The sequence below is a fragment of the Podarcis gaigeae genome (assembly GCF_964106915.1).
Source record: "Podarcis gaigeae genome assembly, chromosome: 15".
NCBI classification, from domain to species: domain Eukaryota; kingdom Metazoa; phylum Chordata; class Lepidosauria; order Squamata; family Lacertidae; genus Podarcis; species Podarcis gaigeae.
Genome location: NC_139692.1, coordinates 45,555,617 through 45,581,649, shown reverse-complemented (window position 1 = coordinate 45,581,649; position 26,033 = coordinate 45,555,617). Strand labels below are relative to the sequence as shown.

At 51.9% G+C, this 26,033-nt stretch overlaps 1 protein-coding gene across 2 annotated transcripts in view; it reads left to right on the top strand.

The window, feature by feature from the left end:
- Positions 1–26,033, top strand: part of BLTP2 (bridge-like lipid transfer protein family member 2) — a 43,482-nt gene that overhangs the window by 5,794 nt on the left and 11,655 nt on the right. The window contains exons 2-25 of one of the 2 annotated variants that reach the window (XM_083714983.1): positions 1,041–1,170; positions 1,764–1,813; positions 3,072–3,225; positions 3,318–3,436; positions 4,017–4,077; positions 5,039–5,213; positions 5,719–5,845; positions 6,119–6,243; positions 7,384–7,451; positions 7,561–7,709; positions 8,670–8,785; positions 9,897–10,060; positions 10,981–11,257; positions 12,104–12,309; positions 14,244–15,327; positions 17,313–17,504; positions 18,812–19,014; positions 19,131–19,249; positions 20,191–20,411; positions 21,657–21,847; positions 22,940–23,039; positions 23,149–23,351; positions 23,745–24,039; positions 25,131–25,288. In XM_083714983.1, the coding sequence (XP_083571109.1) occupies positions 1,041–1,170; positions 1,764–1,813; positions 3,072–3,225; positions 3,318–3,436; positions 4,017–4,077; positions 5,039–5,213; positions 5,719–5,845; positions 6,119–6,243; positions 7,384–7,451; positions 7,561–7,709; positions 8,670–8,785; positions 9,897–10,060; positions 10,981–11,257; positions 12,104–12,309; positions 14,244–15,327; positions 17,313–17,504; positions 18,812–19,014; positions 19,131–19,249; positions 20,191–20,411; positions 21,657–21,847; positions 22,940–23,039; positions 23,149–23,351; positions 23,745–24,039; positions 25,131–25,288 (4,687 nt within the window). Of the gene's footprint in view, positions 1–1,040; positions 1,171–1,763; positions 1,814–3,071; positions 3,226–3,317; positions 3,437–4,016; positions 4,078–5,038; positions 5,214–5,718; positions 5,846–6,118; positions 6,244–7,383; positions 7,452–7,560; positions 7,710–8,669; positions 8,786–9,896; positions 10,061–10,980; positions 11,258–12,103; positions 12,310–14,243; positions 15,328–17,312; positions 17,505–18,811; positions 19,015–19,130; positions 19,250–20,190; positions 20,412–21,656; positions 21,848–22,939; positions 23,040–23,148; positions 23,352–23,744; positions 24,040–25,130; positions 25,289–26,033 lie in introns of those variants that run through there. The other variant, XM_083714984.1, reaches the window with a different exon arrangement.

Below are 26,033 nucleotides of genomic sequence, written 5' to 3'. Positions count from 1 at the left end.
TAGGGCCTCATCAAACCTAAATCCGGCCCTGCATCTTGCCACCTCTTCTTCCAAGTGAAGTGTAACAACTGATTTTGAATCACTGAACTTCAGGAGAAGCTGCACCTGTTGTGTTTCAGCCTGAAGCATAAGCCATAAGTTAACTTCTGTCTGAAAGAACGCCTCTCCTGACCCAACTTCTTATTTTTGCAAATGGAACTTTTCTTGTTGGGTCAGCTCCCACCTGAGACTTCAAGTCCCAGAGGGTTGGTTTGTTTTCCCCCAAAATGACCCCTGAATTTTTGAATTTAATTGATATTGATGCTGCATTTTATGTTGTGTTTTATGCTGTTTTTAAGTCGCATTTTAATCAATGTTTTATATTTGCTGTTAGCTGCCCTGAGCCTGGTTTTTAAACTGGGAAGGGGGGGTATAAATAAATAAATTATTATTATTATTATTATTATTATTATTATTGTTGTTGTTGTTGTTGTTATTCCCTCACGCAAGACACACATAGCCTGTGGTAAATGGAAGACATTTGTGTCAATAGCGTACTGTGAGGTGCAATATTTATTGGGGGGGGAGTCAGTGGTGGGATCCATGACTTTATTATTTGGTGGTCGGCGGGCTGAGTCTGCTACATCTTGGCTTCCAGACATCTTGGCTGCCTTCCTCTGCTGATTGTTGGGAGGTTCAGCGCAGATAAAAGAAAGCCCTTCTTTGTTCAGGGCAGAGTTAAACTGTGGAACTCCCTGCCACAGGAGCCAGGGAGGGCTGCAAACTTGGATGGCTTCGGAAGAGGATTAGACAAATCCATGGAAGAGAAGAGGGCTCTGCTCTGCCTCCAAAGTTGGAGGCGGCGATGCTTCTGAATACCAGTTCCTGGAAACCCCAGGAGGGGAAGATTTCCTGCTTCTTATGTCCTTACAGGCACACGTTTGATTCCCCCGGTAGAGTTTCCCCACCGCTGAGCTATACCGCAGAAAACAGGTGCCGTAGGGAAGACTGCATTTTGCATGCGTGGGCGGCCACTGATTCGAATCCTGACGTTCCCTTAGGTGGCTCCTGTACATCCTGGTCACCAACTGGTGTCGCCGGCGGCTGCAGGCAGAGCTGAAGGTGGGCTCTTTTGGGTTCTTTTGGATTCAGAACCTCAGCCTGAAGTTCCAGGAGGAACAACAGACAGTGGTAGGTACCGGGGTGGGTTTGTGTCTTTTACATCAACCCTGGTCTGGCGAGGCTTGCAAACTTTCCTGCTCACCTATGGCGAGTCTTGCCCATTTGACTTACTTTCCTTTGTATAAAACAAGCCCAAAGGAGGTCCCCAAGCCGCTCACAGATCCTTGTATGATCAGCGGAAACAGTTGGTCCTGGCAATTTAACCACTCTCACTTCCACCCTGATCATTGCCACCTGCCCAGATTTTAACTTGTCTGAATTAATTTTAAGATGTATTTTAATTAATTGATGTCTGTTTTTATGCTTATTGTGTTGTTTTCATGATGTTAGCTGCTCTGAGCCCGGCCTTGGCCAGGGAGGGCAGGATACAAATACAATTTATTTATTTTTATTATTATTATTATTAGGCAAACCACACACAAGAGGCAGTTTTGTGCAATTCTTCCCCTGCTTCAGCCCTACGAAGCTGGTGCTGCCCCTTGAACCTTGTCCGGGGGGGGGGGATAGCCGTGGGTGTGCCACATTGAATCTGTGGGGCAGAGGGCACATACCTGGGAGGTACATGCAGCCATCATGGGTGTCTCTTGGCTGTGCCGTTTTAGGAAATTGACAGCGTCTGGATCTCCAGCAAGCTCCTGAACCATGATGTCCCGTGAGTATTTATTGAATGCATTCATATTCCGCCTTTGCTCAAACGATATCAAGGTGGCGCACGTTGTCTTCGCCCTTCCCATTTCACCCTCACAACAACCCTGTGAGGTAGGTTAGGCTGAGAGGAAGCAACTGGGCTTAAGGTCAACCAGTGGGCTTGATGGCTCAATGAGGATTTGAACCCTGGTCTCTCCTGGGTCCTAGTCCTTGAATTCCCACAACAACCCTGTGAGACAGGTTAGGCTGAGAGGGAGAGCCCCAGGTCACACACAGCGAGCTCTGTGGCCAAGTGAGAGATTTGAATCCGGGTCTCCCAGGTCCTAGTCCAACACTCCAACCACTACACCACACTGCCTCTTGTAGTTTCCCCACCAGTCAATCCTTCAGGGAATGCTCTCTGCGTCCACTCGTCTGGCATGGAACTCTGCAGAGCGGGCAGATATTGAACCCTGGTGGATTATGGGCCAAATTTGGGGAGGAAGGGTGGTGTTACAACCTCTGCTTGGCCCCAGAACACATTCATAACATGAATTATGTTATTTATGTTGCACATTGCCGTGGGATCTTCTGCTTAAAGGCAATATATAAATAAAAAAAAATTAGAATAACCTCTGCTGACTCATAGCATTTCCAGTTAGGGCTGGGAAACAGGGCTTGGTGGTGATGGTTGTACCACCATCCTACATCAGAAAGGAGGCTGTGGGCCTCCAGACGCTGCTGAACTACAACTCCCAATGCCCTGTCCATTGGCTGCTTTTCCTACTGGCTGCTTCTGCCAGTCAGTGTAGACAAAACAGCTAGACGGACCAATGGCCTAATTCAATGTAAGGCAGCATCCTGTACCTCTGCTTAAAGCCACCCTTCCTTGAGAACCACGAGGACTAGAATCTTGTTTTCAGTCTTAGAGGAGGAGCTGCAGCTTGCTGGGAGAAGGCCCCAGGTTGAATCCCTGATGGCATCTCCAAGAGGGACAGGGCACGACCCTTTGGAGAGCCATTGCTGCCAGTTAGTGCGGACAGTGCTGAGCTAAACAGACCCAAATGTCAGAGGAGAAGTCAGTTTCCTACGAATCCCCAAACTGCTTTTTAAACACCTTAAAAATTCCTCTTTAAGTATTGACACTGAACTGGGCTAGCTCTGCTTGCATTGAAATCCTGTCTCTCGGTGGGAGGGTTGGCAGGGGGAAGGCAAGTGCACCTCCAGTTGCACCCCACCCCCCTGCTCCTGACCCCATTTTCACACACCCCTTCCATCTGCAGGCGCTACCTGGCTCTCTGCTTTGGAGAAGTGCGCATCCGCGTGGACCTGCAGAAGGCGCCCAGGCTGCCATCTCCGGAGGCCCCAGCAGATGGTGGCGTTGAGCAAGGCAAGGTGCTCTCCCTCGGACCCTCACTGCTGCGGCTCCTCAGCCAGGTGAGAGGTGCTCAGGTCTGGGCAGGGAGCCTGGGTGGGTGGGTCTGGACCTCTGCCTCCTCACATACACCCCCCCTCTGCGCCCTCCCCAGCTCTGCTCTGTCCATGTGGAGGCGGTCAACGTCATGGTCCTGCATGCAGCGGCCTCCGAGTCCCTGTGGCACGTGCAGGTGACCAGGACACAGATCCTGCTGGATGGCGACGGGAGACGGTGAGTCTATGGGGGTGGTTTGGCTACCTGTAGCCCTGCCTTGCGGGAAGGGTCCGCAGCTCAGGACAGAGCACCTGACTTAACATGCAAGAGGTTCTGGGTTCATTTCCCGGGGTCTCCAGATTCAGCTCTTCTTACTGAGGTCTGTTGGTACAGCAGAACCTCCATGCCCAGGGACAGTCTACCTCCAAAAACCAAGCAGTGGGGAACAACTGGAGAGCACTGTTGTGCTCAGATCCTGCTTGTGGGTTTTGGATTAAGGGCACCTGGTTGTCCCCAGTGAGAACAGGAAGCTGGACCTCATGGGCCACTGGCCTAATCCTGAAGGCTCTTCTTCGGTTCTTTTATGGAACCTACAGGTCCAGAGGCAGTCTATCTAGATTCCTAGCCATTGTGAGAAGAGGGGACAGGACTAGACAGGCCACTGGCCTCCTCCAGCAGCCAGCCTCTTCTTAAGGCAGTACTATTTCTTAACAAATAAATCTCTCAGTTGTGGGTGGGGGTCACTGCAGTGTTTTTCTTGTTCTTTGATCACTCAGAGTTGGATTGCTCTTGTCCCCCACCCTTTTGCCTCCCCCAGCATGGCCTGCGAGGCAACCTTCTCCCAGGTGAACAGCAAAGTCCTGAAAAGCAGCCGGCAGGTAAGGCAGAGGGGGGGGGAGGTGAGCGAAACACCTGGTGGTTGGGAGCTTGCTTCTGTCAATTTATTTGTAAAAGTGTTTCCGGACTGCCAGTCTGTAGGATAAGACACAGCAGTGTCCAGCACCAAGATATAAAAGAAAGTGATTTTCTTTAAAAGCATAATTAGAAGTAACTGCATAGGTCTGGGTCTTCTAGAGATGCCCAGAAGTTGAAAGTGAGAGGGTGCCTGTTGCATCTCTGCTGGATGCATGTCCCGCAGCCTAGGATCAAGGATGCTGAATGCCCAACTTCTGACCAATCACTATCAGCTGCAACCTTCCCTCTCCCCAAGGGCTCCTGCCTTTCTCAGGCCTGCATGTTTTATTGATTCATATACAGCACTTGGGTGTTAAAACAGCCACCAGCCTCAAAACAGTTTGCAAAAAAAAAAGTCAATAAGTAAAAGAAAAACAACAACCTAAGACTTTCCAAAAGTTAAAATAGCAGTCGAATAAAAACAGATTATAGTGGACACTCGGGTTGCGAACATGATCAGTGCGGGATGCACGTTTGCAACCCGCAGCGGCGCATCTGCGCACACGCAGGTTGCGATTTGGCACTTCTGCGCATGCACAAAGCGTGAGTTAGCGCTTCTGTGCATGTGTGACCGCTGAAACCTGGAAGTAACCTGTTCCAGTACTTCCGGGTTTCGGCGGTCCGTAACCCGAAAAAACGCTGAAGCGTCTGTAACCCGAGGTATGACTGTGCAATTTACACCAGCTTTCCAAGTTTCCAGGCTGACTTGTCTAAACAACACACATCATGAGTTGCAATATATTGCCAGGTCCAAAATTATGAAACCGATACCATGCTACGGATTTCAAATCGGCTTTGGTCAATACATTGATCTATCGTCCAGCCTTAACAGGCAGAAATGCATCTCCCCCATGGCGGATTCCTCCTTCTCCCTCTCCCCTGCAGGCCGATGCCTGCCTGGCTGAGCTGTCACTGGCCCTCACCATCTCCCTGGACTTGCGCCTGAGGAAGTGGCAGCTCTGTGGCCTGGAGGTGGGCGTCTGGAGCTTCCACGCCGAGCTGCATGAGGGACTCTTCCACAGCGAGCTGCTGCGGCGCGTCGGAGGCGGAGATACGGCAGGTCGAGAACTCTGGGCTCTCAAGGGTGTTTGAGGGGGACCTCAAAGGGCTGAGGGTGGGCTCCTTCCTCCTCCTCCTGTTCTTTGGCTTCCCAGAGCTCAGGCACAATTTGCAACTCACCTGCTCACCTGGGGTGAACACCCCGCTCCTCCTAGTTGAGCGAAGTATACTTTCTTGCCCCGCCATTGGAAAGGGCGCCTGGTGTCCTGACCCCAAACCCTAACAGGCAGAAATGCTGCTTCCGTTTTCAGCGGGTCGCTTCCAAATGAGTGGTTGGTGTTATGGTTGAAGGAACCAGCTGCGGTGGGAGGCGGTTTGGCACAGGGTGCAAGGGTCTGTAGTTCTCTACCCTGAAACTGGCAAGTGCACAAGAGAGGGAGGGAGGGAGAGAGCTGGGAGAGGGGTCTGTCTCTCCTCCGTTCCTCAGGTGGGGTGCCCTCGAGCGAGTGTCTTGGGTTCGAGAGGCCCATGAGCCTCTCATGCATGGCTCTTTCCCCTCCTTCCAGACCCCGCCACGGCCGTTGAGCTGCGCCCCTCGATGCTGAGCCTGGCTAGCCTGAAGTACGTGCCCTGCCGGGTGAAGGTGGAGCTGCAGAACACCAGCCTGGTGCTCTCTATGAACAGCCAGAAGAGGTAACGGGGAGTGGGGGGGTTCAGGGAGCCCCTGTTCCTGGATGCAAAACCTTTAATTCAAAGCCATGAAGAGGGGAATCTTGATTTCAACTTAGCTCAGAAGGTCCTGGGCTCAATCCTGGCTTCTGCATTTGGGGCTGGGAGAGAGACCCCCTTCCTGGAGTCATGGCAGAACTGCTGCCAGTCAGAGTAGGCACCACGGAGCTAGATGGGCAAAGAGTCCCACTTGGTATATTGAAGGGAGCTTCCATTCCATTGTCGTCTCCGTTGCAGGCATCTCACCTGGACCCTGAAGCTGCTGCACTTTGCGTACCAGTGTGACGGGGAGCAGATCCCTCTCCGCAGCTTCACGCCCACCTGCGACCTACCCCAGATGAGCCTCGAACTCACGCTGGAAGGCAAGTGCTTGGAGGAAAGTAGTAAGAGGAGGGCAGAGGAACAGTAGGGCACATGGTGTGCACTTAGAGCCTCTTTCTCCGGCCCTCATGACACTTCCTAGGCTATGCCTCCTCCTCAGCCACACCCTCTCCCCTAGGTCACACCTCTCCTTAGCCACATCCTCTCTTCAGGACACGCCTCCTCTTTAGCCACACCCTCTCTCCGTAGGCCACTCTGCTCACTGGCTACTCAGCTACATTGGCAAAGAAAAAGTGCTTTACAGTACAGTGGTATCTCCGATTGCGGACGGGATCCGTTCCGGAGGTCCGGTCAGATCCTGATGTTTCCGTAACCTAAGCACCGCTTCTGCGCATGTGCGCACGGCGAACCCTGGTAAAACTTCTGGGTTTGCTGCGTGTGCAGCCTGAGGTTTACGCAACTAGAGGGTTACATAAATGGAGGTACAGTGGACGCTCAGGTTGTGAACGTGATCCATGCAGGATGCACGTTCGCAACCCGCAGCGTTCACAACCCACATGTGCGGGTTGTGATTCGGCGCTTCTGTGCATGCGCAAAGGACAATTTAGCGCTTCTGCGCACGTGCAACTGACAAAACCCAGAAGTAACCCGTTCCGGTACTTCCGGGTTTTGGCAGTCCACAACCCGCAAAAACGCAACCTGAAGCGGACGCAACATGAGGTATGACTGTACGACTGTATGTGCGTTGTTTAAGTATTCTAACACTGTGACAGCAGATGGCGCTGTGGAGTTTTGTTTTTGCTCACCTGATTTCTCATACAATGTTTGCAACACGTTTAGCTGAAACACTTCTTTGATGTGTCTCGATCCAGCTTGGCCCTTGCTTTCATTCATTATTTTTATATACTGAATGTCTGCACTGTCATTTGTACTCCCTACTTTGGAGTTTCCTCAAGGGAGGAGACCAGCCAGCCTCAAGAAGGGGTGAAATGTGTCATCCCTTGCCCTGCCCCCCTTTGCACCGCCCCCCCCCAGAGTGGAATGCGCCCCCCGCTCTCTAGGTGAGCTGCCTAGGAGGGCTCTTTCACAAGGAACGTAAATCCGATCACAGGAGGGCATGGGAGACTCGGCCACCCACAACCCCGACAAAGCCCCTCTTCTTTTCTTTTCTCTCCCCGCAGATGGGCTCCTGCTCTCTCAGAGCCGCCAGCGGATCGTCTGCCTCAGCCTGCTGAAAGCCACCTTGCAGGCAAGTGCTTCTCTTGCTGTAGTTGGATGGGACCCCCAAAGGTCATCTAGCCCAACCCCCTGCCACACCGCGCTGCCAATGGCACTCCTCCTCTCTCACCCATCTGTAGGTCATGGCCATTGACATCTCGGTCGCCGTGGTGCTCAACACCTGCATTGTCCACTACCGCCACCAGGAGTTCTCCCACTGGCTGAGCATGCTGGCTCTGGCGCGGAAAGAGGAGGGGGCCCCGGCCCCCACCAGGAACAGCAACAGGAGGTCAGGGTCTCTTCCCCCCCTCCCTCCGCGCCCGAAGCCCTGCTACTTATTTATTATTGCAATTATTATTATTTATGAAATGTGTATGCCACCTTATACCCGCAGGCCTCAGGGCAGTTCACAAAATCAGATTTATTTATTTGGAGCATAGATTTGTGGTGTTGGAAGGGGCACCACGGGGTCACCTAGCCCAACCCGCTGCCACGCAGGAATTGCGGCCCAATAATCCCTGACAGATGGCCAGATGGCCTCTGTTTAAAGTGAAGGAGAGCCCACCACTTTCCGAGGGAGTCCGTTCCACGGGCGAACAGCTCTCACCGTCTGTTCTTCCAAAGATGTAGTTGGAATCTCCTTTCTTCTCATTTTAATCCATCGGTCCTCCCCTCCAGAGCAGCAGAAAACAAGCTTGCTCCACCATCCACATGGCAGCACTCTGGATATTTGCACCCCCTCTTCAGCCGAAAAGTCTCCCTGAGTGGTTTGCATTCAGTCCCATAAAGCAAGGCACTCCCTGCCTGCAGGCTTATGATATAAAATACATGACACACGAAGGAAAAGGGCCGAGGAGGGTAGAGGAAAGAAGCAAGCTCAGGTACCAGGTTTTTTTATAATGACAAGGTGGCACAGTTCAGGGGCAGGGGGTGCTTGAAGGAGCTGGGCTTTCATAGAATTGCAGAATTGCAGAGTTGGAAGGGAGACCCAAGGGTCATCTAGTCCAACCCCCTGCTACTTCAGCAGAGCTGATGGAGTGCTTCCTGCCTTTCTCACTGAGGCAGCCTGGTGGGATGGGGGCCCCCAGGCGACAGTTGGGGGGAGAGGAGGAGGCCTGATGGAGCTGGCCTGCTGCAGCAGAGCCGCCAAAGGAGCCTTGGGTCCATCACCCCACCCTTCCTCAAATATGGCATCTCTGGTGAGGTTGCAGATCCAGTGCAGAGCGACACCCATTTCTCCCCCATTTAGGATGCCGCAGATCCTGGCCACCATTATCCTCAGTGCCTCTGTCTCCAATGTCAGTGTATCTGTGCAGCTGGGGGACACCCCACCATTTGCCTTGGTCCTGAACTCCGTCTCCCTAGGTAAGGATTGTGTATTTTGTGATTTAATCCTGCAAACCACCCTGAGACCTGCGTGTATAGGGTGTTATGTAAATGTAATAAACAACAACTACTACTACTATTGCAGGGGTTAGGCTCATAGTAGTAGTAGTTAGAATCGTAGCCTAACCCCTGCAATTCACTGGGGACTGGCCTCTTTTTAAAAACAAAACAAAACTGGGATCGTCCCTTTGCAACGATAGATAGATATTATTTTCAAAAATAATACTATAAATTTAGCAAACTGGCATGCCTAGATATAAAGCTTTAAAACAGTTGTTCAAAAGTTTTGACTGTTTCTAATTTATTGCTTTTGCGATGCATCTGTGACTGTAACCAATCTCAGACGTTTTTAATGGCAATTCTTTTAAGGGTTTTGATCTGCGTGAAAGGACTTGCTTCCTTTTCGTTCAAAACAACAAATCTGTCGGCTGCTCTGGAGCCTGAGATGATAATGCAATGAAATTCAGAACAGCCACAATTAATTGTGCATTGATTCCAAAACAAATTAAAACCATTTATTTTAATGGGGAGCCAGGGTGGAGCAGTTTTTGGAGCATCGGTCTAGGACCTGCGAGAGACCAGGGTTCGGATCCTCCCACTTGCCCTTGAAGCTTTCCCGGGGTGTGACCTTGGGAGAGTCATTCACTTTTGGCCTGTCCTTTCTCGTAGGGTTGTTGTGAGGGATTAAAGGGGGGGGGACCATGCGCACCACCTTGAACTCCTTGGAGAAAAAAGGTGGGATATAAATGCAACAAATAGATCAGAAACCTGATCGAGTGATGCCAGCTTTCAAAGTTGGGTGGTCATTGACACCTGCAGCCTGCCCCCTGCCACCCCCTTGCCTCTTCGCATAACCCCCAAGTAAACCCATGATACCGCCCACTTTGGGAACTGTTGTTTAAGGGGTCCGCAAAGACCAGCAATCTCCTGTAGCTTTGGGGAGAAAAAGTTGGGGAATTTTCCCAGCAGTTTGTGGACAATTTCCCTCCCTTCCTCTTTCTCTCTCTCTCTCTCTCTCTCTCTCTCTCTCTCTCTCCCTCTCTCCCTCTCCCTCTCCCTCTCCCTCTCCCTTCCTCCCCCTGCCTTCTAGATTACCAGCACCTGCGTCCGCAGAGCGTCCACCAGCGAGCCGTCCTGGCAGTCGACCACCTCTGCTGGCGTGTGGGGGCTGACTCCCACATCCAGCGCGCCCCCCACCCGCCCAACATGCACGTCTGGGGAGAGGCCCTCATCCTCGACTCCTTCAATCTGCAAGTGAATGAGGGGACAGGGCTTGGGCAGAGAGAGCAGGGTGGGGTGGGGTGGGGTGGGGGGAAGGGGCTTGGCACAGATTCTGGGAGGTTTCTGGCAGGGTCCGGCTTGGGTGCCAACCCCCCTCCGTGCAGCTCAGGGCCTCCCCACCGTTGCATCCCGGGGCTGTCCCACCCCATTTTTCTGCAGGCCTTGCCATCCCTGCTGCATCCCAGGGCACAGACAATCTTGCATCTCCTGTCCCATTTTTGTTGGGGGCAAAAGAGCTGAGAACAGGTGGGTTTTTTGGGGGGGAGAGAAGCAAGCGAGAGAGAGAAAAGTGAAGGTGCTAATCTAAGTTGCCACCTCCGTGAATATTCAGGGAGAGCATAGCTTTGATTTCCCCCTGCGAAGCAAAAGCTGTAGGAGGGAATGCAGGAGTCAGGCCAGTTCAGTATTGTCTACACTGACTGGCAGTAGCTCTCTGGCGTCTTGGGGGCTCATCCATCCCTAGAAATTCTGGGGATTGAGCCTGAGACCTTCTGTGTGCACAGCAGGAGCTCTGAGCTACAACTCCTTCCCCCCAAAAGCAAGTTTTTGCCCTCGTTTCTAAATTTTTAAAGGAACATTAAGAAGCTGCCTTTAACCAAGCCTGTTTAGCTCAGTATTGTCTACACGGACTGGCAGCAGCTCTCCAAGGCTGCAGGTGGGGGATTCTCCCAGCCCTACCTGGAGATGGCGTTCGGGGAACCCAGGACCTTTCTGCATGCAGACCAGGCGCTCTGCCCTGAGCTGTCGCCCTTTCCTGAAGAGAAAATAAGATTCTGGACCTCACGATTCTAAAGTGGTCTCTACCCCCCAAAAACGAAACCAAGATGCTAGTCCTCATGGCCGCTGCCTGGGATCACAATGTCCCAGTGACTCATTTCTGGCCTCTTCCGCAGGGCAGCTACAACCAGCCTCTGGGCACCTCCAGCACCCACGCTGACACCCTCTTCCTGGACTGCACCCTCCGCGGGCTGCAGGTGGAGTCTTCGGACACCTGCTCCGAGTGCCTCTCCAGGGTGCTGTCCCTCTGGCGCCCCCAGAGGATGGAGGAGACCCTGGGATGCCCAGAGGAGGAGGAGGCAGCTCTTTCCATTGGGGAGGAGCTGGGGGTCCTCTGGAAGGTTGACCTGAAGGTGGAGGACGTCAACCTCTTCACTCTGTCCAGCCTGGCCGGTGAGTGCTGGGGGTGGGACAAGAGCCTTGGGGTGCAGTGGAGGCTGTTTCTGCCCCCAAAGTCAGACAGGACTGGGGAAAGCTGGAGATGGGTCTCAGTGAGCCACTGGGGCACCGTTCCTTAGGAACACAAGTGAGTGAGTTCCAAATTTGAACTCAGTGCAGCATGAAGAAGGATTTCCTTTCATCTGTCCTGTTTGTCCCCAACATTCATCTTCAATGGATCTCTGAGTTCTAGTGTTACAAGAGAGGGAGAAATCATTTTCAGTCATTTAGAGCTGCAGCACCCCCTTCCTTTGGAACTCCCTGCCTCTTGACACCAGGAAGGCACCTTTGCAAAGCCTCTCCTGGCTATATAGAAAGTGACCTGTCTTTTAATCTGCTTTTTAGCTGATTTTAATCATTTCTTGATACTGATTTTGAATGATTTATTATTACTATTATTCTTTTTGTAAACTGCTTTGAGGTTTGTTTGGTGTGTGTTTTTTACAATCAAGAGGTCTGTAAATTATGAAATAAATAAGATAAATTTAAAGCATCCGCTCCCCAAAAAAAGAATCATGGGAACTGTAGTTTGCCCTTCATGAAGCTACAATTCCCAGCACCAAGAGCAAACTGCGGTTCCCAGAACATGAAACAAAACAAAACAAAAAACAAAAAAAACTGATTGTGAGCTGTTAGCAACTGTTTCTAACATTGCTTGGACGGGTTGAAGGACGGGTTGTTATTAAAGATATTAATCCTAATAATACAATAAGGTAATCATATCATGAATAAATAAATGGAGCTTGACCGGCGTGCCATCCATTCTGCCTCCCTCCCTCTTCTTCTCTCCCCCCCCACCAGGGGCCACAGAGGCCAGGCTGGACACCCTGACCATGTTGGGCAGTGCTGAAAGCTGTACCATCAGTGTCCAGGGGGTGGCGCTGGCCTTGGTGAAGAGCATCACAGAGAAGATGCAGCCCTGCTGCAAAGCCCCCGCCATCCCCAGCCCCCTGGCCGACCTCTCCAGCCTCTCCCTCACCTATCGGAGCAGCATCCGCTCCCTGGAGGTACCACCGCCCACCTTTGTCAAGCGGGGAGGGGGAGGCGGGCAGCAATTCCCTGCTCACCTGGGACCTTGGGAGAAGGGGCATCAACACGGGGGGGGGGGGTGTTATTCAGATTTAACTATTTATTTGTGCTTTTACCTGTACAGTCGTACCCTGGAAGTCGAACGGAATCCGTTCCGGAGGTCCGTCCGACTTCCAAAACGTTTGAAAACCAAAGCACGGCTTCTGATTGGCTGCAGGAGGCTTCTGCAGCCAATCGGAAGCCCCATTGGATGTTCAGCTTCCAAAAATAGTTCGCAAACCGGAACACTCACTTCTGGGTTTGTGGCGTTTGGGAGCCAAAATGTTTGAAAACCAAGGTACAGCTGTATTTTTATTTTGTGGCCTGCCCTGAGATTTTTGGATGAAGGGCGGTATACACTTTTTATTTTGTTGTTATAATTACTATTGATGCACATAAGGACATAAGAGGAGCCCTCCTGGATTGAGCCAAAGGGGGCCTACCTTGCGCTGTGGTCAAATGCCCCCTCAGAACTTGGCAATCGAGATAGACTGCTTCTGGACCTGGAGGTTTCATAGAAACGTCAGCAGAGCCTGCTGGATCAGGCCAGGGGCCCATCTAGTCCAGCCTCCTGTTCTTACAATGGACAGCCATATGGCCCCATGCGAAGCTCCCAAGCAGGACCTGAGCGCAGGAGCCCTCTCTCCTCCTGCTGTTTCCAGCAACTGGGATTCAGAAGCATGGCTGCCTCTGTTCAGGCAGAGCAGAGCCATCCTGGCTAGGAACCATTAATAGTTTGCTCTTCCTCTATGGAGTTGTCCAATCTTCTTTTAAAGCCATCCAAGTTGGGGGCCATCACTTCCCCCTGCAGCAGGGATTAACCCTCCCCTTCTGTGGTTTCCCTGTGTGCTGGGCCCGGGGATTAATCTGAGCCACACGGTCCAGGTCCTGTCCCAAATCCAAGGATTCAACGAAGAGTCAGTCCAGCAGGGCCAAAGCAGGAAACTGGGCTAGGTCAGGCACAGGGTCTCAGGCAGGTTCCAGCAAGCAGCAATGTTGCTTCTGCAACCTGGGGCGGGGTCCAGCAGCCTTTTATCTCTGACGGGGTAACGGCCGGTCCTGATCCCCCGGTGACTCACCTCCCTGTCTCACCCGAAGGCGAGCACTCCTCCTGCAAGTACTCAGGTCTCTCCTTCTCTCAGACCTCAGTCTCTGCAGCTCGAGAGATGTCGGTGGGTTACTAGACCCAGGGGCCGCCTCAGCCTCTCTTGACCCAACTGGTTGTGGAGCAGCTGTACGTGATTGCCCAGCAGAGGGCAATGAGGTCATCCCCGCATCTGGAGCCAGGGCAGGCTCAGGCCCCTGACTCAGCCCGGCTGGTGCTAGTTGCAGGGGAACCTGTGCAGACTGGGGCTCTTCAGAATCAGGCCCCAGACTAGGTTCGGATGCTGCCTGAGGCAGAGGATCCGGTGCGGGCTGAGACTCGTCTGGCTCCGAGTCTGAGCCCCAGTCCCAGCCATCACACCCTGATACTATCAAGAGCACAAAAGAACCTCAGGAGAGCCTGCTGGATCAGGCCCATGGCCTACCTGGCGCAGCATCCTCTTCCCACAGTGCCCGACCAGATGCCCCCGTGGGAAACCAGCAAGAGCCCTCTCCCCACCACAGCTTCCAGAGGCTAAGTTCTCTTCCTCCTCCATGAATTTACCCAATCCTCTTTAAATCAAGTCATACCAGTTGGTGGTCCATCACCGCCTCCTGCAACAGCAGTGAGTTCCACAGTTTAACTCCACACTGCATGAAGATGTCCTTTCTCTTCTCTGTCCCGAATCTTCCACTGTTCAGCCACTTCTTCCCCCGCGTTTTGGGGGACGGGGTTGCCTTCTCTCTCTCCTCTTTCCTGCCTGACGCGTCTGCCCTTCTCCTCCGCCAGGTCCAGTGCGGCGAGAGCCTGACCATCCTCTGGAGCCCCGCCAACCACATGTACCTCTTCCAGCACCTCCTGTCCACTTTGCACTCTTACGAGACCCTGCGGGACCTGCTGTCCACGCCGAGGGCTGCCCTGCCCGCTGACGGCCACCCCGCCACCGCTGAGGGGAGTTCCCCTGAGGCCAGCTCCCCTCCTCGGCGCCTGCTGACCCTGACACTGGAGCTCAGCTCCCTCAAGGCCACGGCCTTTGTCTCAGAGATGCACTACCTGAGCCTGGCGGCCGAGCGCCTCCTGCTCAACCGCCACGGCACGTCTCTGCATGCCTACTGCCCAGGGCTGGCGGCCGGCTTTGACGGCAACAGCATCTTTGTCTTGAAGGAGGTTGAGCTGCAAGCCGTCCCCGAACTGGAGGAGATGATCCTGCACCGAGGGCCGTTCCCCTCCCTGAGCACGCTGCGCAACCGCGTCTGGGCCCTGTCATGCGCCAGCGTGGCGGTGGAGTTCCCCTACCAGTACGACTTCTCAGCCACCCTGGATGAAGCCCTGGGCATCCAGAAGTGGCTCAAGGGCCTCCATGGCAGAAGCGGCGCTGGAGAAATCCCCGGCTCCCGGCTCCCTCCAGACCTGCTGCTGAAAGTCCAGCAGTTCTCCTGGGTCTTCCTGGATGACGTCTTTGAGGTGAAGCTGCGCGACAACTACGAACTGATGAAGGACGAGAGCAAGGAGAGCGCCAAGCGGCTGCACCTTCTCGATGCCAAGGTGGCCGCCCTGCGCAAGCAGCATGGGGAGCTGCTGCCAGCCCGCAAGATCGAGGAACTGTACGCCTCACTGGAGAAGAAGAACATCGAGATCTACATCCAGCGCTCGCAGCGCCTTTACGGCAACACGCCCATGCGCCGAGCCCTCCTCACTTGGACTGTGGCCGGCCTAGAGCTGGTGGCGCTGGCCGACGAGTCCTTCCACGGTGCCGAGAGGGTCCTGCGGCAGATCCGTGAGCTGGACGCCACCAGCCCCTTCCCCGCTGACGGGCTGGACCTCATCACCCACTGGTGCCGCATGGTCAAGGGGAGCATTAACAGTTTCTTCGGTGAGGTCCTGGCGTTCCCAGCACGTGGGGGCTTTGCTGTCCTCATCCCAGGGCGTGTGGGGAGGATATTTGAGGGGCTGCGAAGGGAGGGAGCCCAGTAGGGCTGGGCAATATGCTGATATACAATCATACCTTGGATCCTGAATGTCTTGGTACTCAGACGTTTTGGCTCCCAAATGCCGCAAACCCGGAAGTGAGTCTTCCTGTATGCGAACGTTCTTTGGTACCCGAATGTACAACACTGCTTCCGCGGCTTTGGTTTCCGAACATTTTGGAAGTCGAACAGACTTCCAGAACAGATTCCAAGGTACGATTGTCCAAAACTGGTTTGAAGTCCATATCATGATATTGGGTTCATAGTTTTTGACCTGGCAGTGTATCACAAATCACGTTAGAGCTGGGCAATATATTGTCCCAAACCAGTTTTGAGTGCATATCACGATAATGGCTTTGAATTTTTTGACCTGGCGATATATTGTGAATCATAATGTCTGTATGTGCTTGCTATGCAAAAATCACAATGTGGGGAAGCCCCCCAATGCCTCTACATCGCTCCATCCTTATTGTGAAATATCCGTATTTCACGATGTTTAGCTGGTGATATATCGCGATGTTGATAACCAAATGTTGCACTTTCCTCAGGTGACTGCAGGGTTTGGGGGGCAGCTGCAGCTAATTAATGGTTTGTTATCAAGCCTCATAAATCTTGAGGGAGAGCCAAAGTGTGGAGGAGGAACAGGGTTTGAAAACCCACTGAAGTGCTCTGGGTGACCTTGGGGGCGCCAGTCACTGACTCTCAGCTTCAACTGCCTCATAGGGATTAAACGAGGAGGGGGGAACCCATGAGCTCCTCAGGGGAAAAATTGTGGGACATTAATCCAATAAGCAAATAAATAAGTTGAGCATTACTGATAAACCACCCGACGCTCTAAACTTTATTATCATTCCATTTACACCCCACCTTTCTTCCCCAAGAAGCTCAGGGTGTGTGCACTGCACTCCTCCTCTCCATTTGTCTTGAGAATGCGGGATGGATTGTGTAGGTACCTGTTGGGGGGGGGATGCCCTCTGTACATCCTCAGAGACACTATTAGGAACATAAGAAGAGCTCTGCTGCCTCATGTCAATGGACAGTCTAGTCCAGCATCCTCTTCTCACAGAGGCCAGCCAGATGCCGCAATGGGAAGCAAGGAAGCAGGATTCACAAGAGCAATTTCCCCCACCCCTTGTTTCCAGCAACTGGTATTCTGAATCATTGCTGCCTCCAGCTGTGAAGGTAGAGCAGAGCCACCATGGCTGGTAGACCTCGATAGCCACCCACCCCTTCCATGAATGCACCTAATCCTCTTTTAAAGCCATCTAGCCTAGGGCTTGCCAATCAGAAGGTCGGTGGTTCAAATCCCTGCGACGGGGTGAGCTCCCGTTGCTCGGCCCCTGCTCCTGCCCACCTAGCAGTTCGAAAGCACGTCAAAGTGCAAGTAGATAAATAGGTACCAGTCCGGCGGGAAGGTAAACGGCGTTTCCGTGTGCTGCTCTGGTTCACCAGAAGCGGCTTAGTCATGCTGGCCACATGACCCAGAAGCTGTACGCAGGCTCCCTCGGCCAGTAAAGCGAGATGAGTGCCACAACCCCAGAGTCACCCACGACTGGACCTAATGGTCAGGGGTACCTTTACCTTTACCTAGCTTGGTGGCCTCCTGTGGGAGGAAGTTCCACAGTTTAACCCTGTACAAGTCCTTTTTTTTTTAACTTGTCCCAGATCTTTTTAACTTGTCCCGGTGTTATGAGAAAAGGGAGGAAAACTTTCCCCTCTCCAATTTCTCTGGAGAAATTCTTTCATCGTTTTATAAATTTCTGCCTCTTCCTCGCATTTTCTCCAAAAAGCCGCAAATGCTGCAGCCTCCCTCCAGGGGGGGCTGTTGCTCCTACATCCCCTGGGTCACTTCACCTGCCCTTTCCTGACGCTTCACCTCTTGACTTTGCAGTGCGGATCCGCGATTACCCCCGCTACCTGTTTGAGATCCGGGACTGGCGGCTCTCGGGGCGTCTGGCCGGGGCAGAGCAGCGGGGCCAGCCTTGCTCCCGCCGGCGGCAGGTGCTGAAGCTGGGGCCGCCCTGGGGGGGCGTCTCGGTGGAGAGGAACATGCCCCCCTTGAAGTTCTACCACGACTTCCGCTGTGAGTCCCCGCGAGGGTTTCCAGGCTAGGAGGAAGGAGCAGGAGGCAGCCTTAACGCCCCGCAAGATCTCAGGCAGAGAGAAGGGTCCTTGCCCCAATCCCACTTCTGCCACCTGGTCCTATTTAAAGAATGGATTTTATTGAAATTTGGAAAATGAAAAGATTAATTTCTTTTTCAAGACTAAAAAGCTAATGTGAATAGAAACACAGAACAGAAAGAGAGAGAAGGGGGGGGGAATAAAAAATGGGAGGGGGAGGGAAAGAGAAAGAAAGAATGTCTGTTGTTTTTAAACTGGAGATGCTTCCAGGAATTGAACCCGTGTCTTGGTTCTTCCATGCAGAGTGATTCTGTCTTAGACCCCCAGATGCTGTCGATTTCAACTCCCATCTTCCACAGCCAATCTAATAGCCTGGAATGATGGGAGTTGTAGTCACTCAACATTCAGGCACCCAAAGGCAAAGGCGGCTGCGTTTAAGGGTTGGTCTCCAACCAGGAAGATGTGAACTAACATTTCCTGTGAGCCATGAAGCCCGCTGGGTGACCTTGGGCTAGTCTCTTTGTCTCACGGCCCAGCCCGCCTCATAAGGTTGCTGGGAGGATAAAACAGGGCGCTAGGTTGGTGAGACCCACAAGCGCTGGCCTAAGTTGACAGAGAGGGAAGGTGGAGTGAAAAGTGCAATGATAAGGGAATGCTGGAAGCTGCCTTATTCTAAGTCTATTTAACTCAGTACTGGCAGCACGGACTGGCAGCAACTCCTCAGGACTTCAGGCAGGAAATCTTTCCCAGCCGCGCCACAGGTGATGCCTCTGGGGACTGAACCTAGAGTTCAGAATAATAGTATTTTACAGCATTGTGTTTATTAAAATATTTATATGCCATTGTTCATTTAAAAAATCAGCAGGTTTACAGCAGCTATATATAAAACAAAAGTTGTTGCTGTTATTGTTTCTTACCAGGGACCTTCTGCTTGCAAAGCAGGGGCTATCCCACTGAGCTTTGATCACTTCCCTTGAAAGTTAAGTAAGGTTCCAGTCTTCATGGGGTGGAATAAACAGCTGACTTTAACAGGAAGCTGCTTTAACCCAATCCCATTGAGCCTACACTGGCTGGCAGCATCTCTCCATGGGTTCAGGCAGGGAGCCTTAACCCTACCTGGACATGCTGCAGCGGATGGAGCCAGGGACCTTCTGCAGGCTCTGCCCATGAGCTACAGCTCACCCGGTAAAAACGACACAAGTTTCTGGTCTCCGCGGTTCTGAACGGAGGAATGTGCTTTTCCGCGCCTGAGCCCCCTGTCCTTTGCAGCCGAGGTCTTCCAGTACACCATTGTGTGGGGCCCATGCTGGGACCCGGCCTGGACGCTGATTGGGCAGGCCATTGACCTGCTGACCAAGCCCTCCGAGGACCCCAGCGCCCCCCTGCCCTGGTGGGACAAGAGCCGCCTGCTTCTCCACGGCGACTGGCACATGGACATTGAGCAGGCCAGCCTGCACCAGGTGGCCACGGAGGTGAGGCCCGACGGGGCGGGGCGGGGCATGGAGGGAGCCCAGCGGGTCGTGGGCTTGGGTGGCCACCAACAAGGGGGGCAGCCAGGTCTCTGCTCCAACCTCGCCTTCTGCCGCAGGACCCCTACAACACCACGGAGAACATGCACTGGGAGTGGAGCCGCCTCTCCTTCCACTGGCGCCCAGGGCAGTTCGTCTTCAAAGGGGACCTGGACGTCAACGTCCGGACAGCCTCCAAGTAAGTGGCCATATTGGCAGGGGGAAGCAGGGCTTCGAGGGCGAGAGCGTGTGAGAGAGAGAGGTGGTTCTTTAGGGGAGGGCACTATTGCGTTTGCCCAGGCGTTTGGTAGTGAAGCTTGCCTCTGTTGGCGTTTCTTCAATAACCAGAGAATCCTAGGAATGTAGCGTGGGAAGGGAGCCAGAGAGAGCAGTAATAACAGCAGATGGAAATGGAAAGATGAGAAATGAAAGCATGAACCAGGCACGCAGAATACAGAGGGTTTTATGTGGGCTAAGTAAGTGAGTCTAACAAGCCACTGAAAGAAAGAAAGAAACAGGATAAGCATTGTCCTTGCATAAAGAAAAATTAGCATATAAGTTGCCTTATTATTACTATTATTCAGTGCTTTTTTTCTAAAAAAAATGTTTAGGGGTACACCATTTTATAGTTCAAATCGTGAAAAATAAATGCAGTGGTACCTCGGGTTACATACGCTTCAGGTTACAGACTCCGCTAACCCAGAAATATTACCTCGGGTTAAGAACTTTGCTTCATGATGAGAACTGAAATCATGCTCCAGCGGCACAGCGGCAGCAGGAGGCCTTATTAACTAAAGTGGTGCTTCAGGTTAAGAACAGTTTCAGTTTAAGAACGGACCTCTGGAACGAATTAAGTTCTTAACCCGAGGTACCACTGTACAGTAAATAGACAAAAGTATAAAGATTCACAAAATGTTTAGAGGTATGCGTACCCCTGTGTCTCCCCCAGGAAAAAGCACTGCTATTATTTATGAATCACCTGCCTTTGACTCCTAGGTTACAACATCAAAGCACAATATTATGCCTTTATGAATTACATTAATATCAGGCCGAGATTCCCCTTAGTTGCTGGGCAGGGTCAGGGTGCTCCCCTCCTGCCGTGGGGTGTAATACCTGTCTGACCCTCCTCCTCCGGGGCAGGTACGATGACTGCTGCTTCCTGCACCTGCCGCAGCTGTGCATGACGCTGGACCTGACATGGCTGTGCCACGGGAACCCCCACGACCACCATGGGGTGGTGCTGCGCTCCCCAGAGTTCCTTCCCGAGGTGCCCGTGGGCCAGGACTATGACTCCTACCGCGCCTTCCGCTCCGAGAACCTCAACCTCTGCATCTGCATGGACCTGACGCGGCCCAGCGGGGGTGAGTGTGGAATCGTAGAGGTCGCAAGGAACCCCAAGGCTCATCTAGTCCAACCCCCTGCAATACTGGAATCTCAGCTAAAGCATCCATGACAGAAGATAGGGTCGTGTGTTTCCCCCACTTTTTTTTATAGGGTAGGGTAGGGTACAGGAGCCAGGCTGAGTCTGATTCCCTCAGGAGGAAATATTTTAATTTCCAACTAAATATCAGGAAGATCAAGTATTTTTAAAAGACTGGAGCAAATTCTTAATTCATTTAAAAGCCCACTGTAAACAGTTGAAGTCATTGGCAGGGATGTAATGACACTTGTAATGTGGACTTATCTATGGTAACTATGGATATATAACAGATGGATAATGGTAAAAGATGCAGAAGATCTAATTTTAAATATGGAACCGAGGGAGGGAGGGAGGGAGGGAGGGAGGGAGGGAGGGAGGGAGGATCAGAAGAACCTTTTGCTTAAATGTTTGAAATGGTTCTAGTTAAAATTTATAAAACTGTGTAAAACCAATAAAAATATTATTTAAAAAATGATTTCCAACTAAGTATCAGGAAGAGCTTTCTGAGTGCAAGAACTGTTTGACAGCGGAAAAGTCTCCCTCGGGAGGTGATGAACTCCCCTTCCCTGGAGGTTTTTAAGCAGAGGTTGGGTGGCCCCCTGCCAGGGATTCTTTGGTTGAGATTCCTGCATTGCAGCAGGGGGTCGGACTAGATGACTCCTGGGGTCCCTTCCAACTAGACGAAAGAACAGTGGCAAGAGAAATTGATGGATTATGCAGAACTGGAAAAATTGACATACAAACTGCGAGACAAAGACAACTGTGACTTTAAAGAAGAATGGAAACTTTTTACAAACTATTTAAAAAATATAACAAAATGAATTGGACTCCTTGGCAGGCTTTGAATAAACATACACAAATTTATTGACTGTTAATATAATAGACAATTTAAGGATCTTTACAATTTTACAATATCCAGAGAACAAAATGTGCTGAAAAGTCAGAGAGAGGAACCGAGGGAAGTCTTGGCGAGGGAGGGAGGGTTCTTTTTTGGGGAGGGGGAGGCGGGAAATGGGGGGGTGAGGAAGATGATATGTTATGATAATTTGTTATATTGGAATTATTAATAAAAATTATTTTAAAAATAAAATAAAGTGGTTATAAGTCCCTGCCCTGGGACTTGTTGTCTTGATGGCGATGATGATCTGATCTTGACAACTGTTCTGTTCCACCCCACCCTCCGCAGAGCCCTCCCAGCCCCGGATCCTGCTCTACAGCAGCACCCTGCGCTGGATGCAGAACTTCTGGGCCACGTGGACCAGCGTCACGCGCCCCATCTGCCGGGGGAAACTTTTCGGGAACCTGAAGCCCATCAGGAAGAAGCTGGGCCAGCACTACCGGCAGCTCTCCTTCACAGCCCTCTTCCCAAAGCTCCAGGTGAGATGCAGGCCAGGCTCCCGGAAGTCAGGGTGGGGTCTCATCTGGCTTCGGATTTGCACTTGGGAAGCCCATCTGCTCGAGTGGGGAGGGGTGTAAGGGGCAACCCTCAGATTTATAACGCTAGGACTTGGGGACACCCAAGGAAGTTGCATGTTGCAGGAAAATGTAAGAATTTATTCACACTACACATAGGAGGCATCTGTGACCACCAATTTGGATGGCTTTTAAACAGGACTAAACAATAAATTAAAATAACTTTTAGAAATGATAATAATTATCATTTATTCTGGACTGATAATTATTTGACTAACCTTACTTGTAGATATTGTAAGCATTTAAATATTGTACGTGCAAAAATTGGCAAGTGGATAGCTGATGGTTAAGGGCACCAAGTTTTAAAACAACAACAAACTATTGTAATATAAAGTTAATTGTAAGGAATGGAATGTGAATTAGAAGTAACTAGGGAAATACCGCAGCAACAAGAAGAAACTTTAGGCGCAGCAAGAACGGAGTGCGGGAAACCAATTTTTGCAAAATTTGTTGTGGCTGATTTGGTAAAAATTAGGAAAAACCAATAAAAATGATTTGGCCAAAAATAATTAATAAACAGGATTAGGCAAATGCATGGGCTATCAATGGCTCCTAGCCACAGGGGCTCGGCTTCCACAGTTGGAAACCCCAGGAGGTCTCCAGCTGTTTTTGGACTGCAACTCCCATCGTCCTTAACTGGCAGGACCATTGGTCAGGAATGATGGGGACTGTAGTCCAAAAATAGCTGGAGACCTGAGTTTGGGAAAACCAGGTTAGAATGATGTGGGAAGGAGATCTCCATTGTTGGGCCAGTTGCAGCCTGGCTGCTGTTGCTCGACAGATGACCGGATCTTCGCATTACTCAATTTGCATGGTTTCTGGAAAGAGTGGCGGCAGCGCTAGACCAGCGGGCTCTGGGGAGAGTAATGTGCTGCACTGCGGAAGAGGGAGAGTGAAAAACCTCTGCCCCCCCCCCCAATCCTGTGCCCCTTGTTTGAGCGAACTTCACCGAAGGCCGAGATGAAAGCAAACCCTGTTTCTCCTGCTTCCCCCCAGGTGCATTACTGGGCCTCCTTTGCTCAGCAGCGTGGCATCCAGCTGGAGTGTGGGCAGGGGCACATTTTCACGCGAGGCACCCAGAGGCTCATCCCCCAGGGTGAGTGGGCACAAGGGAGGTGGGAACTGGGAGGGGATCTGACGTTGGGAGGTGGGGGAGGCTTCTACCTTCCCTCTCTCTTCCTCACACCGCCGTTCTCACCCTGCAGCCGGGACGGTGATGCGGCGCCTCATCTCCGAGTGGAGCATCACGCAGATGATGAGCGACCTGAGCCTTGTCACAGTGCACCTGATGGCCTCCACCTGCGACGAGAACGCCGACCACCGCCTGGACTCCCTGGTCAAGAAGACCCACCTCCTCAGCCTCTCCTCCCTCGCCTACCAGCGCCACAGCGTCCGCACCGCCGAGGAGGTGGGCAGCAGCGCAGGAGCCCCCCTTCCTTCAGGGAGCATGCCTTCCCCCAGGTTTCAGGCAGGGGTTTTTCCCTCAGCCCCCAACTGGAGGTGCAAGCATTCTGCAAGCCCAGCAGGTGCTCTGTCCCAGAGATTCGGCTCTTCCCTTGAAAGACAAACTAAGTTTCTAGTCCCCACGATCTGGAAGATCTGTGGAACCAGTAGCTCCACATTAGCCACACTGACTGTTAGAAGCTCTCCAGGCTTTTGTGTGTCTGTTTGTGTGTGTGCATTCCCAGCCCTACCTGTGTGACAAGCAGTTGTTACGCGCTGCTCCTGGCACCATCATTCCCTTGTGCAGCCTCCTCCCCTTGGGCGCATGCGGTGCCTGACAGCCTCCCTTCTCCGCCAGGAGCTGCCTCTTCGCGATGGGGACGACGTCTTCCACACGCACCAGCTGCACCTGGTGGACTTGCGGGCTTCCTGGACCACAACAAACCGGGACATCGCCTTTGGCCTCTATGACGGCTACAAGAAAGCGGCAGTCCTCAAGCGCAACCTCTCCACTGAGGCCCTGAAGGGGCTCAGGATCGACCCCCAGCTGCCGGCCAAGAAGCCCAAGAGGGGGCCTCCCCCCAGCTATCAGCCTCCGCTGAGGGTCATCGCCCCACCCAGCAGCACCCGGACGGAGCGCAGCCCCTCCGGAGGTGAGGGAGGGGGAAAGGGGTTGGCTGTAAAGTGGCGGGGAAGTCAAGAGCCTCTCCTTTCGCATGTGGGGGTTTTGAATTATGGAGCAAGTGTCATAGGCACACACACCCCGGTCACCAAACATTGCTGGATCAGTGTCCCATTCCCCCTGACAGAAAAAGAGGGGAAGATGCATGTAAATATCTGAGTCGGAACTCAAAGAATGGACCGGAGCCTTGATACACACCAGAGAGCAGAGAGAGGAAGTGGGAAAGAACATCACTTTTTTCAGCTTCCTCGTTTTTTTATTTTGCTTGTTACATAAAAATTATACACCACTCCATTGTAAAGAAATCTCTGAATATTCGGCGAGAAAGATAAAGCAATAAAATAATCCCTGAGAAGAATTAGCAATAATTTGAGGCTTTCAAAAAGTTAACACAACAATAGGCTGAAAATGGATTGAAACCCGCATCCACTTTCTGAACATCTGGACTGGCTTGTCTAAACAAGAACATCTTTAGCTGAAAAGAGTGCAGCAAAGGTGCCTGCCTGATATCAATAGGCAGGGTGTTCCCAAGTGTAGGCGCCGCCAGACTAAAATATTGTTTTCTTGCAAATGTGGAACTGATACAACGTGGCGCTTGTAACAGGGCAAGTTCTGCCGATCAAAGTAGTCAAGCAGGTGCGTGTGGGGTCAGGTGATATTGTAGGCAAATTGGTCCCAAGTTATTAAGGGCTTTATATACTATAACATCTTGAAATTTGCATAGTAACAAATTGGCAACCAGTGCGTATATCTGAGCACAGGAGCTCAATGCTGACAAGGCCTTTCTCCTGTCAGCAATCAGGCTGCAGCATCCTGCGCCAACTGCAGCTTCTGAATCACATGCAAGGGAAGCCCCACACAGAGCGCACTGCGGTAGTCCAGCCCTGAAGTCCCCAGCGCATGAACTACTGTGGACAAACTTTCCCGGTCCAGCTCTGTGTACTTTCCCTCTCACACCCAGACCGTAGAACTCGTCCTACACCCACCTCTCACCCCAGCCTTTCGTCTTTCTCAGGGGTGCGCTAGTTCCCCCAACTCTTGAAATCTGTGATTTCCCCCCAGGAGCCTACATGCTCAAGAAGCTGATCGAGGAGACGGACCGCTTTGTGGTGTTCACAGAGGAGGATTCCGGGGTGAGCGAGCAGCTGTGTGGGATTGCTGCCTGCCAGACGGATGACATCTTCAACCGAAACTGCCTTATCGAGCTGGTCAACTGCCAGGTATTTGCTGCCGCCGCCACCTGCCACCTTCTTGCTGGGTGGGGAACGGGGGCTGCTGCCACCTCTCACCCAGCGGAGTGATCAACCGGGGTTGCAGGGATTCTTTGCTTGGTTGGGCAGCTTTTGACGGGGGGGGGCTGACTGTTTTGAGGGGGTTAGCCTGCATCTTATCAAATGAGATTCACTTGCAGGAACATCATAGGCCATTCCCCAGCTCAGTGGGGCTCATTTGACAACAGCAAGGTGACTAGTCCTTAGTGTCAATGGCACAGCCCTGTGGAACTCCCTGCCACTGGAGGTTCAGCAGTTGCTTTCTGTTCCTACTTTTAAATGCCTGCTGAAAACTTTCCTATTCGGCCCAGCCCATGCAGGCAATTAAGAATGGACCATTCCACAATAGTGAAATGGTGTCTGTTTTAAACTTCTCTTATATGGATTTTGCTGTATGGTTTTATGTACTATTCATAGAGTTGGAAGGGTCATCTAGTCTAACCTCCTGCAATGCAGGGACCATAGTTACAGAATCCCTCATAGATGGCCTCTGTTTTAAAAACCTCCTGTGAAGGCGCATCTGCCACCTTCAACTGCTGGTGGCTGAGACGGCAGCCTTGGATTGTATATTTGATGTCACTACAGTCTTTTAGTGACTTTATTTATTCATCATAACAATAACAATAATTATTTATTACTTATATCTGGCTGCGTCTCCTCAGCCACTCTGGGCGGCTTCCACCGAAGATTAAAA